This window comes from Theobroma cacao, chromosome 1 (genome assembly GCF_000208745.1).
Source record: "Theobroma cacao cultivar B97-61/B2 chromosome 1, Criollo_cocoa_genome_V2, whole genome shotgun sequence".
NCBI classification, from domain to species: Eukaryota; Viridiplantae; Streptophyta; class Magnoliopsida; order Malvales; family Malvaceae; genus Theobroma; species Theobroma cacao.
The window spans coordinates 30760902-30777391 of record NC_030850.1 but is presented as its reverse complement, the minus strand read 5'-3'; the positions used below and the strand labels follow the sequence as shown (position 1 = coordinate 30777391).

Genomic DNA, 16490 nt, shown 5'->3' with positions numbered 1-16490 from the left:
CAAAATGGAGTCCTTGAAAAGTTAAAAATCCCAAAACAAAAACTGTAGCCAAAAAGCCCAAACCAAATCTGCCACCAAGTCTGGTAAAGACAGGGGCAGTCTCGTAATAAGGCTTGGCCTTTCTCTCCTGTATCGACGGGTAAAAAACCCTAACCCTAATTTGGATCCTTCTATATATACGCGATAGCGAATGGCCAACTCCACTGTTGAAGCCAAGGCTGGGGCTTCTTTTACTTTTTTTCTTTTTTTGCTTGTTATCTTATGTGAAAGCGTCGATTATGTTTCATTTTTTCAGTGATGAAAGAGGAGAGGCGGTGATGTTGAGAACTACCTATTTTATGAAGGGTTTTGGCCTTTTTGTGATTAGAAAGTCACCAATGGATCCTTCTGAGCCTTCTCTCTCTTTCTTTCCTATGATGAGTGATTCCAACTTTGCTAAAAATTTCTCTACTTGTCTTCTTGATTATCCTTTTTGTTTTAGAGGTTAATTTCGTTCGGTCTGATTCAGAGCCATTGATGTGATGATAATCTTTTCTGAAAATACAATGTCGACTAAAGAAATCAGACTACAATTATCTGATCAACTTGGCTCTCTAATCTCTAAATCTCTATCCCTCTTCCGGAAAATTTTTGTCTTTAGAGTTCAGGGTAGCAGTTTATTTACTTTCAAAAAAAAAGGGTAGCAGTTTATTTATATCCAAATTATAATTTTGTTATAAAAAAAAAAAGAATTCACCAGTTCAATTGTGAAAATTGAATTTTTTTTATTTTTTTAAAATAAAAAATGGAGAGACAAGTTTAATTGGATTTATACGACTGGAACGTTGGGCTTAAGCCATAAACCTTGCTTAAACTTTCTTAAAACATTTTCGTTAATTGATACAATAAGAGATTCATCCAGGGTTACATGCCTAAGTAGAATCCATCAACATATTTTTGTTAGTATTAAATTATTACAAAATTGTGGAAAAATGAATTACACGTGTAAAAAAGATCCCATCACTATAAGGCAGAGCGTTCTGGGGGCTTGTTTATGGTTGAAGCTTTGCTATATGTACCTGAACTCTGGAATGGGACGCCCTAATCTTAGCTGAACATTGACGTGAACAATGTTTGAAGCTGCATTCAGTATCTCCTTTTCTGCTTCCTTCGCCGCTTCCATAGCATCGCTGGAACCAATTGGTATTGAATATGTCAGAGTCTTTATGGTTCTATATGTAGTGAGGTGAGAAGAAGAGAGATTGTACCAAATCATGATATCGGGAGGCATGCCAACCTCAACTTCGAGTAATAGCTTTCCTCGCAACATGTGACGGGTTATGCGCTCAACCACAAACTTCTGCATATTCACATTCGAGAAAAAAAAAACATTGTTTGACAACAAGTATGGCAGAATACAGTAGGAAAAAGGTGGAACAAACCCATGTATTCCTCAAGGCGAAAGTGTGGTGTGGCAAATAACAAAATTCACTTTCCCTTTCAACAATAGTTAAAAGTTTAGCCCACTTAAGCTTGACCAAAGTCCAAACCACATTTGCCTTGCTACTTCAGTGCTCAGATGCTCTATCTACGGCATACTTTATTTATAGTGAGCCTAAACTTAAACACTCAACAAAATGCAAACAGATACCTCTGGAAACTTTGACGAAAACGTGCCACAAACAATTGCTTCAACATCTTCCTCCCTGGCAGAAATATTACTTTTCTGTTCCATGATTCTCTTCAAACTTTCTTTCTGGTCCATTACATCAGGAGAGAACTCTACATATGCAGGATCTACAATTTTGAAGGCCAAAAGAAAGTTTATCAGAATGTAAATATGCCAACAACTTGGTGACGCACAGACTGACTTTGGCATTGATTGTATAGTCCAATTTACCAGTAATCTCTTCCATAGGTATCATATATCTACCATGATATTCTACCAGGCAAAACAAAAAAGTTTCATTACATGCTAAACTCCATAAAAGTACATCTTAGCTCAGTTTTCAGGTTTCACACTGGTCAAAAGTCACATGCTCCAAGAACATTTGTTTCCCCATGACCACAGGTTAAATTCATCAAGCTTAATGGTAGGAGAAATCATCCATGGAAATCAGAAATAATGTATCTACCCAGTGAGGAGACATTATCAACAGAAGACAAATGATGTGATCACCTAGATGGAAAGTTAGTTCCGTTCTTCTTTTTCTTCTTTCCCTTAACAATCAGTTGTCTTTTGTAGATAGTCATCTTCCAACAGAAAATCTTATGCCAATGCCAAAATTACAGCACTCATCTTAAATAATTTGTCTGAGCCAATTTCGAGACAAAGTAACCATGCAACATACCTATGTGTATGAAAACTTCAGTCACTTCAGGGTGTGATTTATGAATTTGATGACGAACATTTTCACCAATGCCATGTGCAGCACTAATACTAGAAAAGGGATCGACCTGCAGGTCAAAAATAAAGGAAATATCATGAAGGGCATCAGGAAATAAGCAGTTTTATAGTCAAACTTAAAACTGAACAACATAAAGTACTAGAAACGACAAACTAAGCCCTATCCCACTATTTAGGATTGGCTATATGGTTCACATTGTGGCATTGTACTCTATTCAAGACCATATCCACAGTAAGCCTAGCAATAATGAGGTCAATTTTTATACTTTCCATTCATGTCCTTTTGCAATTTCACCAGCATTAGAAAATGTAGTAAAAACTCACCACAATATGTACATCAAGGTACAGATTTGAACCAGCTCTCCTTCCTCTCAAACGATGGCATCCCTACAGACAATTGTGAAAAGAGTAGTTAAGGAAGACAGCCAAAAAAGGAAAAGGCAAAACTTAATTGTAAATTTCACCAGTAGCAACAAGCCAACAGATCATGATATAAAATACCGGGAGCATGCATCTAGAATGATGAAGTATATTTACTGAGAAATTAATTTTAGGTACAGAGCTGTATCTGGTCTTCATATGCAGATACACAAACATATTATGGTACTTACCTTGACTCCTTCAACTTGTAGAATTGTTTGATTTATGGGCTCCAACTGTTCTGCAGGGATTGCAGCATCGACAAGTTCAAGGACACTACAAAGTTGGCCAAAAAGAAGATGTAAATTATGGAGATTTCTATACAAACAACATGTCATCTATATCTATGTTATCTCAAACACTAAAAACCAAGCCTAAATATTCGGTAGACATTGCAGACAGACTTCCAGCGAAACAAGGCTTACCAATTATAATACGACTACAAACATGAAATTATGAGCCAAACTTTATCAATTTATCAGTTTCTGTAATGGAAACATATTAGAACATACCTAAAATCAAGAAACACGGCAAAAACAGGTGATGTATAAATCCACTCAATCAAGAAGACATGAGCATGATAACTTCATCCCTATCCAATAAACTGGAGGTAAAAGAATAAATGCAGAAATTTTAGATCCTAAACATAACAGTATGTTTGACTATTTCCACGCTGACTGATACCATTTGACCTCTTGAATTGCAGAATAGCCACAATCATTTTGAAGCTCACATGCCTAAAAGGACACCATGACAAAGCAAACAGTAAGAGAAATGGAGCTATATGAAGGACACGAAGCAATGCACCTCTGGTATCCAGTCTCCAGACCAGCTTTTAGAATCATTCCTGAGACAACCAGTCCAGCAAGAGGATCTAAAAACTTTACTCCAAGAATAGAGCCTCCTAGATCATGATGGACAAGGCATATAGTCATTGAGTGTTCACTTACATACAATTCAATCGAAGGAAATCCACAGGAATAGACTTAAACATTTAAAGGGGTAGGGAAAAGGAAGGGAGGTGGAAACTAGTTGAGTAACTAATTTGTAATTCAGATTCATCAAACAATCAAGCACAGTGAAATTTTCATTTCACAAATAAACCATCCAGTAGTAAAGACCTTCCAGACAACAACCAACCACCCCCAACAAGAGAGATTTTCAAAGAAAAAGGAGCTTGGCAAAGGATGTTATTGAAGTTTCAGTAATTTTACAGATACAATGGAATAATCAAGAAAAAAATATCTTCATAATTAGTATAACTTGAATGTGGAAAATTCCTTCCGAAGAGAGACAAATCCTAGCCCATGACAAGGCAAGGGTAAAGAACAAGCCAAAGGCTAAAACCACCAATATTAATTAGCAATCCTCAAGCCAAAAGCAAGGACTTCCATTTTGTATTGCTTACCAATACTATAACCAATTCAGCAAAGCATTGCTCAGAAGAATACAGGACAAAAAAGATAATCAGCGAAAAGATCTCTTACCAACCCCAATAAGTGCAACTACAGATGAAATTGCATCTGCACGGTGATGCCATGCATTTGCTTTCATCAGTCCACTGCCCTGCCTTTCCCCAGCTCTTTTTGTTATCCAGTAAAGCCTACATGTAAACATTCAGAAAATAACTTTTAGAGCAGCAACCACACATGTGAAAAAGAAGAAACAGAGATGTTATCAAAAAAGAAGTGAAAGTAGAATAAGCAAAAGGGTAGCTCGATACCCTTCTTTAACGCATATTGCTACAATGGTCACATTCAAAGCTAGTATAGGGTGATCCATATCAATTCCATGATGATTTCCACCATGATGATCGATATGTCCATGAGCCAACAAATGATTATTAACTACTTCAGGAACAGTGGACAGCAACCCCTGAACACAGAATGCTCAACTTACTGTAAGGTCCAATCTAGTTTCATTTCAAATATAACCTTTTTTCTCAGTAATGTATACTTTGAAATTGTTTCAGCATTATTGATATTGGGATTTTTTTTTTTTTTTGTTTTAACTCCTTATTCTGTCTAAATCATAAAATATAGGAAGAAAAACAAATGTGGTCATACAATTAGGAGATCTAAAGCATGCCAAGCAATACCACCAGCAGTCGCCAAAAGCATACAAGAAATTCCCAGGGCTCCAAGAGTTTCAAATTTACCATGTCCTAAGGAGAATAAAAAAAATAATGAGACGTCGAAGCAATACACAAAAGAAATAAAAAAAAAAAAAGAGAAGGAAAAAAGCTCCTACAACATAACATTCATTACTATGAGCAAAATTAAGAAAAATGGAGTAGCTTGTAGGTACAATCATAAGTGACCATATGGGTGTTCTTCGTCTTTGGGAGCCTTTGCAGCTTTGAATGACCATAATGCAACCCCACTTAGAACCTACAAACAAAAGAAATTTCCAACAAAATCAATTGCTTGAGTAACAAGTTTTAACAAATAAACTCTTGCAAGACTATAATTTTACCACGTCGGAAATAGAATGGGCTGCGTCGGCGATGATGGCGGTGCTTCCAGATAAATAACCAGTCAAAGCTTTAGTAGTAGCTAACCCAATATCCGCTCCTAGACCCAACCGGAATATTTTCTCTCCTTCCTTGGTTATATTATGGTGGTGATCGTGATGATCATGAGAATGACCAAAATGCCACCGTCTGGGGATGCTGTAATTGGGGTTATCAGAGAAGAGAGGGGGAGAGTAGATATGGAAATGGGGATTGAGGGACTGGACTATGACGGGGTTGGGATGGGGATTTTTGGGTGAAGAGAGCCTTGAGAGGTAGGATCTGTACATGGGATTTAGATTTTGGAACCTGAATCCCATTATTGTTTTGGAGTCCTTTCTCAAAAGCCAAAATTGGAAAATATATATATATAGAGAAGCTAGCAATCTGCTTAGTTATTGAATTAGGAAAGCTACTGGAGCAGGAAGAGCGGTGCCGTGTCAATGAACTGCAACTTGGGGAAATCTATTCCTAGGATTGCTTGATTAGTGTATTCGCCGGCGGCGTTCGGCGCACGCATTCTGTGTTATTTATGGGCTAGAAATGGGCACACGGCCCACAACAAGATTTTAAGTCTGGGATCCCATTCAAAATTTCACATCTAAGTTCGGTGTTCAGCCATTGGCCCAAAATTTTGTTGCCAGATCCATTACAAGTAAATTCCTTAACAATAGTCCATTTACTATCACGAGGAAGCAACGTTCTCCTCTGGATAAAAACGTTGACCGCTATTTTTAGGATTTTGATCAATGATGGCACGGTCCAAACTGGGGTTCGTCCGTGAGGGCTGAGATAGAGAAAGACAAAAGAGAAACTCCAGGCAGAGGTTTCTTTGTTTTTGTCTTTTCATGTGCTTGTCAAATTGAATACCAAGCGCAAGCTCTGGAATATCCAAAAAGCTGCAATTGCATTTGTAATGTCCAGTATATATAACGTTCCGCTTGTCCCATTGCCTTCCATTTTCCACCTCTACCCACCAAAAAATTTTATTACTACTATAGAACACTCACTGTGTATGGACAGGCCGGCATTTCCAACCAAGGTAACAATGGCAGAGCAAGTCTCGTCATCTTCTATCACGCCATCTTCTATTTCCCTCTCTGTTCTGGTCCCTGTAACCAGGAGTACTCCGTTGCCATGACCTGTCAGGTCTATAACTCCAACCGGAATTCATTCTGGGTTCCAGGTAGTTCCTTCCTGGCACATACTCTGAAAACCTATTTGGACTATTCTCTGGACTCCATGACTCAAACCCGTCATGCCCCACATACTCATTTCCTTCCCAAGGAGGACCTGACCGCGACTGAGGCTGCACAGATCCTCCAAACGATGCATTATAATTGGTTTGATTAGCCTGAGAAAGAGGATTAGAAGCCAAACTCTGCCTCGCCCTCCAAGGATCAGACATTGGACCTATGTTTCCCACTGGGGGCCTCGATGAATATAGATGCGTATGAAGAGGAGGATCAGTTACTTGGGGTAGTTGTGGCCGTAGATGTGGTGGTGTTTGCGGCCGTGACAGTGTTGGCATCAAGGGAGAAATAGAAAATGAAGAATGCAGTTTTTCTGGTGCGTTTGGTGTCATGGAGATTGGTGCAGGTTTCACATTAGTCAAGGTTTCAACCCGCAATGAGGGACCAGCTGCAGCTGACAAGTTTGTTAAGGAAGAGTTAGCAATGGGTAGATTTTTCAAGGTTAAGGCTATCTCGGAAGCCGGTGGTTGCATAGCTGGAGAATTAGATGGATGACCATGGTGTGAAAAAGCAACATTAGGAGACTGTCGCTTTTCAGGAGTCATGGCGCTTGATTGAGGCAACAACTGTGCTATGGCCGCTGCAAGCTGTTGGGCTAATAATTGGCCATTTGCGTCTTGCTGTGGCGCCGCCATGCTAGTAGCAGGAAGCCTTTCCGCAACAGGAGTGGTGGTGCCAACTCCAAGAGAAGCTTGGGCAACTGTGTTTCCAATTTGACTTTGCTGTGAAAAGGGGTTCCTGACTGCCTCCGGTTTCCATCCACCCTGCACGTTAAACAAATACTTCAATTTCGTATAATGAGATAATAATGATAATTAGAGGTCAAATGAAAATCATGAACATATAATGTAATGATGTCATAAATCAGAGATTCTTTAGATAAGTATATCATCTTCGGACATAGTACAAAAGTACTATATTTCATCATTTGAGAAATATAGTAACGACGATGAGGGTCAGGGTCAATAGCATGATGCGAAGGCTCCTGTAATTTCCCAGACCCAGAGCACAGGCATCCACAAAAAAAGAACCCACACGGCCTGATTAACCTGTTCTACCCTACCCTTTGCCACGCTTTCCCTGCTGGATAACTGATGAAGAGACCCATCACTAGTTGACGTTAACCATTCGCTTTCCCCCATGTGGGATGCCCACGTCTTAACAGTCAGCCATTTTTCTATTGCAGATCCCATGTTTAACCTTTAATTTCGACGGGGATTATTTTAATTCTTTTCCAGTGCATGCCAATCCTCTATATCTGGTATTTTATATTTATGTATGAAATGTGGATCAAAGGAGTGCAACGAGGAGCTAATCCACCCGCCCCTAAGAAACTGAAAATAAATTCTTGGCAGAAGCCTATATCACGCACCGTTCCAGGATTGCTCGATGGAGTTGGGGATGGAAGAGACACTTCAACCTTCTCTTCCACGTTTTTACCAATATTATTTGAATTACCAGCCCCACCAGCCTTAATCATGTCTAGCAGCTTCACTGTTTCTTCACTTGTCAAGTTACCAGCTTGGCCAGAAGTCAAGGCAAAAACCAAAGCCGGGTTTTTCAGCAGTACAGCTAACAACTCAAGATCTGGTTCAGCTGCAACGCCACCACCTATGTGGGAGGAAGAAGGTGCCAAAGTGGCTGCACTATTTACATGTTCACCATGGGTAACCTGTGTTTCAGTAGAGTCAGTATCAGGTGGCTGTTCAGTTGGGATTTCTGGGGTCAGCGTGTCATCATAATCCATTTCTCGGTCCCACGGTTCCTTGGGGTTTGATGGTATCTCCTGGATTGTGTAATAGAATGTTTCCCTCTCTCTACGGTTTCTGTTTTTCTGCACATCAACCTCTTTGCTATTCTCACCAGCACCAACTCTCCAAAGCTCGTTGAGTTTTACTTCTGCAGAAAAGAAAAGGACTTAAAACAGTTTGAAACCCGCAGATCGAGTAACATGAGTGAGAGATGACACCAACAAGAATAAGATACAGAATATTTACCAAAAACAAGCTTAGAGAGAGAAAGAGAATGAAATGAAAATCAAGCAGTCAGAAAGTCATAGCGGTACAATCTGATTGCTCGTCTTACAAATGGCCTAGCACTGTATAAGGTTGTTGAATCATCGTAATTGGGATGGTTGTTAAGGGGAGAAAAAATTACAAAAAAAGAAAGATGATGGGGAGAAGAAAAATGTCCTCGAAAGATACTCCAACCAGTGAAAATCAGAAACAAAGTAAAAGATAACAGTTCAACTAAAATGTCTGCCTCCCTCAACTTTTCTGACAATTCCTTTGAAGCTGAAAATTGGTCATAGATGAATAGTAATTAAGCTGGCACTGTTACTGACACTGGCTTAAAAATGCAGAAAATATTAGAGGCAGGTTGAAGAAACCTGAATTTTTTTTTTTCAACAACAATTTACTGGCAACAAGCAATGCATGTCAATGCAACTTGGAGTGGCTTCAAGCTCATCATAAGAAAAATCCTCTACCGTTGCCTTATGGCCCCATATATCTGTGATATCATCAAGCCTCCTTGGTCAATTTTGCTGATGAAAATAATACCTCTTCAAAATACTCCTAACTTTGGTTCCAAAATCATGAAAAAATTTGCTTTGACCACATTTTAAACCAAATGTGCTCAGAGAACAAGTGTGACCACTTTTATCCAGAGAAATTTCAATTTCAATTTCTTAGCATCCAGCTATCCAAAGTTAATAGGATAAAGGAAAATCCCTTATTGCCATCAGTCTGATCATTACACCTTGGAATCACTGGTCATTCAAGGTTGAAGCTCCATAAGGCTTCAATCAAACTCAATTGAGCAAATTCTTTTTAAGGATAATATTAAATGATTGCATGTTATTGGTTTAGCAACAGCCTTTGGGCAACATCTGCCTTGGATCAAGGCACACACATTTCAAACGGCCAGCATTGATCCTATTGAAGCAATTCCATCCTCCATAGTTTGATAATGAAAACCTGGTAGAGATTATAATATAAGGACTAACCATTATGTTAGCAAAAGCTTCATTAAATGAATAAGAATTTTATCTACCATGACTAGCTGTCATCAAATTTTCAAACTAATGATTTTCATTTTCTCTGCAAAACGTTTTGGAAGTACAACTCACCAGCACCTTAATTTTTGACGGTTATGAGCCAGATGGCACTTCACTAAAGCTATTGCAAGCGCATTCCAAATGTTGGTGCACACATCAGAATAAAAACAATCAAGTGTAGAACTGAATTTTGCAATAGACCAAAAGTCAATATATTCATTAACGGGAATTCTAATGTTTTCAACAACAGGACATTTCCACCTTGGCGATACAATCATCATAAATATGATCACATATCAGGAGATATATTTGAAACAATTTTTTTTTTACTTTCAATATTTAGGAAAAGAGGGTTAAGTGTATATACAACGAAAACAATTCCCAAGTTTCACACAAATAATATTTTCAGGTTGTGATTCTATTCCTAATGGGAAAAAAGTAGAAAAGATAAAAGATTGCGGGTAATGGGATGGAGGATGAAAGAAAGTAGGCAGCTGTGGTTGCAAAGACAATTGAATCTTCCTCCATGATAATTTAGGAAATTACTTAAAGGGCACACTCTACCATCTAAAATTCAGGGAGTTAATACAAGCAACTAATGAAAAAACACTAGAAGCAAATGTACCTGGTGGTGTGTGCCATGGGATTTTGACCTTCTGGCATTTCTCCCATGGAGGCTCCTTTGAATCCATATTCTGTTTTGGATCAAGAGAAGTTCCCAGCCTGTTAGAAGTTTTAGGGGGAAGTATTACAGGTTTCTTTTGTTCTTCAGCAGGCCGGACATGAACTTTAGAAACTGGTGGAGAAAAGCTGGCCTGAGAAGTTGAAGGTTTGTTTAGACCTTCACTCTTTGCTTCATTCATTCCATTAGAGGAGGAACCCGGTTTTCCATATTTACTCTGCATATATAGAGCACGCATTTTTGCTTTTTGGATATCATCAGCGGACATGGGGCGACTTTGGCTGATAGGTACTGTTCTTGTTGTCTGTGAGCTTTTGCCAGCCATCTTTTGCCCTGGCTGTTCCACTAACTGAACCTTCCTGCGTTCCCTGCTATCTGGACTAGCTAAGGCAATATGCTACTCTTGAAAGGAACCAAATAATTGCATGTACATAATCTTGCACATTTTCAAGCAATTAAGATAGAGTGGCAAAAGAGAAGAATAGTTTGCTGAGAAGTTCAAGCAAATGGATCATAATTAGCAGCAAAGAAATCAGTAAACCCCACCCCCCCCTCCCCAGCGAAAACAAAAAGGTCAAACCCTTAAAACAGATGAGATACAATCAACCTCCTAGATGAACTTTAGGAACTGTAAACTCTTCAAAACAGATGCTGAGCCTACCACTTATGTGAGAAGCAATTAACATATCTTTAGTTTAGACATGTCATCAGATGTCAATGACTTCATATGAAAAATATTTGATAGGAGTGACCAAAAATGACCCAAATCATACTAAGTATACTTAAGAGTTCAAACTGATAAGAGAACTTGTTCCTTAAGAAATGATTTTCTCTTTTTTTTTTTTAATTCTTTAGATGGTCTATGAGTCAAAATGCATCACATCCTCCCCCCCTACCCAAAAAATAAAGAAATAACAAATAAAAAAAAAACACGAAGAGAGGCGACAGAGACGATCAAGAAACACAACCCAACAATGACAAGGATACGGGAACCAGATACACCAAGGATGTTCTTCTTTGTGGAGTCATCCATGGATGCCGGCAGCAGTTTCAGAACTTGTGGAGACTCCAATTTCCTGAACAATAAGTCTACCCTCAGTATCTCCACAATTACAAAATGCTAAGAATGACAACCAGAGCATAAAAATATCAGATTATCAGATTAAAAATATAAATATCCACACCTGACATTAGAAGTAGCAAGAATCTCTTCCTGGAAAACCATTAACATTAATTAGAAAACACTAAACAAGCATATTTAACATATTTTTGTTTAATTTTGTGTAGTATACTTACAGAATTGTCAACATTTGACTGCCACGGTTCATCACCCATAATTTCACTGATACTGCAGAGCCAGATTGCAATAATAAGAAATGAATAGAAACTTCAAACCATATGCTTCAGTGGTAGGAAAACCAAGCAAATATAGGAGGCAACGAAGTAAACTTGCCTCTGCTTCAGTAACAACTCATTCTGCGCATCAGCAGATGACTTCAAACCATTAGGTTTCTTCGCGGCTTGGCTTCTTGCAAACATCTTGCTCCACCGTGATATCAAAAGCCTTGCCCTGTGTGATATGTCTGATCTTCAAATCAGATAAATGAGATTCAAAGTACCACAAAGCATATAAATAAATACAGCTAAGCACAAAAATTATTTTCATCATAAATGATGATTTTTTACAAGCAGATTTTTATCACAAACTGAAGCACGTCCATACCCACTACATATCATTTAATGACCAATATGAAAGAATATAACCACTCTAATTTCCCATAATTGATTTCCCTTTCTTCTGACATTATAGAGGGTATAGTCAGAAAACCAAATGCAACCATCAAGATAGATTCCATAAGCATAGAGACTGCAGGTATCATGTAAAGTGATTCCCAGCATTTTACCGTGAACAACTTAGTTCAAAGAAAGGGGGAAAAGAAAACCAAAGCATTAATTATACCAGCAAAATTAACACAATCATACAGAAGTGCAAACACTTTTAATAGGGCCATAAATCGTTATAGCATCTGACACATTGAATAAATTTGAGACAAGCACAAGAATGAGACAAGCACAAGAATGAGAAATGGAGATAAGAAAAGGCTGAAGAAGAATTAAATACTAACCAACAAATGCATACCTGAAAACCTGTACAAACACAGCTTGTTCACACTTTGCAGTATGGCTGACATTTGTTCAGGGAGAGCTTTTTGTAGAGGTAAATGACAAAGAACCTACATTCCAGACGATAAATGTAACCTTCGTAAATTACAAGTACAGGACTGTAAATCATCTGTATAGAATCTAATTATACCTTGAGGATGATAAAGAGAACAGTAGTTTGTTCTTCAACAGCTGCTTGACTCAACCATGTTGCTAAAATCATAACACCACCTTTAGTTAAAAACCTACACGATAAAGAGACATTACTCAGATAAAACAAGAAGCAGTATGCTTATTGTTGAGTGTATTAAGTTTCCTCAATAGGTACCAGTATAATACTGAAGGATTTTGTATCTGCAAGATCCACTCCAATAGTTTCACTTGCCCAGAAAAAGTTTCTTCTTTCCGCATCTTAGTGAATATATTTTCGACAAAATGTTTATCCAACTCATCTATGCCAGTAAGAGCATCATCCAGTGTTGAGCAAGATGGTGCTTCTTCGGCATTAACAGGGCCAACAGAGTTTAAGGGAACTGGCTCAACAGGTATCATGGCATCAGACTCACTTAGAACCACCCCTTCTTCTGTTTCTTTGCATGCATTAGATCTTACAGCTTTCTCCCTCGACAGCCGAACTTGCTTTCTTACTCTAGTGCGTTGGCTAGCAAAAAAATCGCGCACCTGCATATCAACATGACAGCCTAAGGAATCTTACTGCATTCTCTGACAGATGGTATTCTTGGAAACAATGTCATGTTGATATGCAATAAGAATTTTGAATTTACAACACTTTTAAAAGATGATCCACTCAGATAACAGCAAAGCCAGTTCTCCAAATTTTACATTGGCCCAAGGGAATGGACATAACTTAATGTTAAAGAAATTAAGGATATAAATCATTAAATACATACCTGCGTGAGTGTAACACCAAATAGAGCACTAATCTCACGAGATTCTTTCTTACTAATCGCATCTTTAATGGAAAAAACAGCTTGCATATACTTTACAGCCTTAGGGTTTAGCAAATCTCTCGGTCGTTTTCCTAGAATAAATATTCAATCATACGATTAGATAGTGATGTAACAAACCACCATCCTAACTTATACATATCCCATATTCTACATTAGAATATAGTTGGCCAAGAATAAGCACCAAAAATCAGTTGCAGCTAACAATCTCAAAATAATTTACATAATTATAGCCATATTTTCTCTAAGAAATACTAATGAAGCTCCTAACAGGATCTTAATTGACCCCAAAAGGCAACTTTAGAAGACACTCACCAATTTTTATTGACAAAGCACCAGCTGCCTGCAAAACAGTAAATAAAGAAAAATTTTAGTAATATTTTGGCTTCAGTTTTTTTTCTTTTGTCATCTTTGACCAAAGAGAAATTCTCATTTGACGAACCATTTCCTGGGCGAGAGGGTTGACGCCTGTAAGTTTGCATTGTGTAACGACGATGTTTTGAAGCTGATCGATCTGGCTGTGGAAGAGCTCCCTCTGCAAGTCTATGAAATTTTGAAGCGACTCCACGGTGTTCCCAATCTCTACCTCCGCCAAATTCTCCTTCAAAACGTCCATCGTCGACGCTCCAGATTGATAACTCTAAGCTCCACGCACCAGATCGATGCCTGCCTCGCATTGGAGTTCAGTGCATCAGTAATTAAAAGACCAAGAATAATTAAAAAGGGGGCAAAACTTGAAGTTTATTAGATCGAAAACAACTGATTAGGGTTAGGGTTTGGCTATTAGAGAAAGAAAATCGAATAGAGAGGGAGGGAGAGAGAGAGAGAAAGAGCAGCGGATGGGGGTGCAGACGAAGTAGGATAGTAAAGCCCAAACAAACACTTTCAAGGCATTAAACACGCGCTCTAATCACCAAGGGCGCGCGTATATTCTGGACCGGGACCCCTTTTTTTTTTTGTTCTCCTTTCGGCCTTTTCTTTTTTTTATTTTTCTTACCCCTGCTACTATAATATTTTTTAACAAGCATTATTGGCTCAACATGTCACCTGTCTAATGTGTGATTTGGATATGCATCGTGGCTTTTCGTTAAAGGTAAATTTCTTTTAAATTTTTTAATTTCATTTTTTTGTATAATATTTTATATGTTCTTTTTTCTTTAATGATCTTTTGTGTGAATGAGTAAGGAGTTACACCATTAATTATTCTTAATAAATTATGAAAATATCCTTAATTATAGATAAATAAGTTAACTTTTGAACTTAAAGCTTTTTGACAATTTTATCGAGTGAAATTAATGATGTAATTTTTTTAGAAACACAACTTATCACCAAATAATTAATTGGAAAAAAATAAAAACTCAATGTGTTATATGAAAAAATTGAAATCATATGTAAGTGGAGTTTATTATTTTATAAATAATGGATGTTTATTGTTGATTTTGTGTTTGCTAACATGTTGCTGTATATAAATTTAAATTAACATAGTTTCTAGTAAAAGTCTTCATTAATTAAATTTTTTTAAATTCTCTTGAAAGTTTTAAATTGAAATTTCAAGATAAGAAGAGATGAAGTTTGTCAAAAGGTGAGGCTTATTTTTCATTTTATAGTCAAAAAACAAATACATCAAAAACTATATTATATAAGAATTTATATTAGAAAAAATGCATATTACATAATTATAGAAAATATAATGCATTGGTAATAACAGCATGTTTTGATGGAAGGAATCGCATATGCTTTCCTTTGTCTCATTTTTTTATCTAAGGGAACAATCATTTCTTAAAAAACATGGAATAACTAATACCAATTCGCTTAATATTAACTATTTAAGCTCTACATTTGAAATAAAAAGATAGAGAATATAGCGACAGCCACGATGAACAAGGTTTCTCTCCAGAAATCTCAATCACCAGTGATCTTAGACAACCGTTCAAGAAAAAAAAGTGAGATTACGAAATGACGGTATCAATACTGCTTCTATGAATGATGTGCTAGTTATTCATGAGAATCCCTCTTTGAAAAAGGCATTGCTGCAATCAAAGGGGGAAGATTTTTTTTTCTAATGATGATATGGATTCACAATCTGTGGATTCAAAGGGTGATAAATCAATTAGTGAAACAATGACAAAGCCAAGATTTCACGTTTGGGAGGCAAAGACAATGTCTATAAAATAATCATACAAAAGTTCAATGTTTGACAAAAAATATAAAATATCTTAGATGGAAAAAGTTCATGTGAAAATTATACAAATAACTCCAACTATGTGTTAAGTACAAAATAAAGAAAATTTTTAACAACTATTGCATGTTAAGATTAAGCATCTTTAATTGAGCTCAACGTTCATTCATAGAGTTGAAGGCATCTATCAATGAATCAATGTCAAAGCTTCAAATGATTTCTTTTTCAATAAGAATGATCAACTATTTTATTACAAATCTCATTCTTAACGAGTTTCATAGAAAAAAATTAACGTTCTGACGATGTAGTGGAAACTAGAAGAGTCAAGACAAGCTGGATCAATTTGTTAACAAAGAAGTAAACTTTTGATATTTCAATTTTCTTCAACACTTGACATAACTCAAAAAGTGTAGATACATTTTTCAAAGCCTAATTATGAAATCAATCTTGAATAGATTCAATTGATAGTTTAGATGCATTTTATCATGCTCAGTAAAGTCATGAAAGTAATATTTATTTGCAAAGTTACAAATTATCACACCTTATTACCGGATTGTGACCCGCACGAAGGCTCAATGGACGTAGCCCACAAAGCCCATGCAAGTCTATAAACATATACATATTTCACATGAAATTCATATTTACCAATTTGTACAAATCCAACATTCATGTCTTAAATACATGTTTTATATTCCATTCATTATATCCAAGTATCACACTAATATTTCACATAACCATATTGTAACTTAATAACCTTTCATCACATCTGCACATATTGGTGCCCATGTTTATGATCAACAAAAAAAGACACTGCAACTAGACAAAACAGAACAAGACATAATAGACCATAAATCAACATCAACACCATT

General features: G+C 37.0%; 2 protein-coding genes across 3 annotated transcripts; both read right to left on the bottom strand.

Moving 5' to 3' along the window:
• On the bottom strand, positions 818-6021 carry LOC18613501 (metal tolerance protein C1). 2 transcript variants are annotated; one of them, XM_018125126.1, is made up of 12 exons: positions 5282-6021; positions 5127-5196; positions 4873-4970; positions 4530-4681; positions 4294-4409; positions 3614-3710; positions 2998-3082; positions 2711-2773; positions 2331-2436; positions 1631-1776; positions 1248-1339; positions 818-1169 (listed from the first exon to the last, which is right to left on the bottom strand). In XM_018125126.1, exons 1-12 carry the CDS (start codon positions 5636-5638, stop codon positions 1049-1051), a joined length of 1503 nt encoding a protein of 500 aa, XP_017980615.1. In that variant the 5' UTR covers positions 5639-6021; the 3' UTR covers positions 818-1048. The 2 variants fall into 2 exon arrangements, with proteins under 2 accessions (XP_017980615.1, XP_017980619.1); XM_018125130.1 differs by lacking the exons at positions 3614-3710; positions 4530-4681.
• Positions 6207-14306, bottom strand: LOC18613500 (homeobox protein LUMINIDEPENDENS). Its single transcript, XM_007050769.2, has 13 exons — positions 13885-14306; positions 13758-13785; positions 13386-13516; positions 12803-13155; positions 12626-12719; positions 12452-12545; positions 11765-11894; positions 11608-11659; positions 11496-11524; positions 11299-11387; positions 10255-10686; positions 7944-8470; positions 6207-7335 (listed from the first exon to the last, which is right to left on the bottom strand). Exons 1-13 carry the CDS (start codon positions 14056-14058, stop codon positions 6385-6387), a joined length of 3084 nt encoding a protein of 1027 aa, XP_007050831.2. The 5' UTR covers positions 14059-14306; the 3' UTR covers positions 6207-6384.

Coding starts and splice junctions, on each gene's coding strand:
- LOC18613501 (XM_018125126.1), bottom strand. CDS start 5,638: ATGGGATTCAGGTTCCAAAATCTAAATCCCATGTACAGATCCTACCTC. Junction 4,971..5,126: donor AGACGAAGAACACCCATATG/GTCACTTATGAT, acceptor TATTCTCCTTAG/GACATGGTAAATTTGAAACT. Junction 1,777..2,330: donor TGAAGTTTTCATACACATAG/GTATGTTGCATG, acceptor TCAAAATTGTAG/ATCCTGCATATGTAGAGTTC.
- LOC18613500 (XM_007050769.2), bottom strand. CDS start 14,058: ATGGACGTTTTGAAGGAGAATTTGGCGGAGGTAGAGATTGGGAACACC. Junction 12,720..12,802: donor AATCCTTCAGTATTATACTG/GTACCTATTGAG, acceptor TTTATCGTGTAG/GTTTTTAACTAAAGGTGGTG. Junction 11,660..11,764: donor GAGTTGTTACTGAAGCAGAG/GCAAGTTTACTT, acceptor CTGGCTCTGCAG/TATCAGTGAAATTATGGGTG.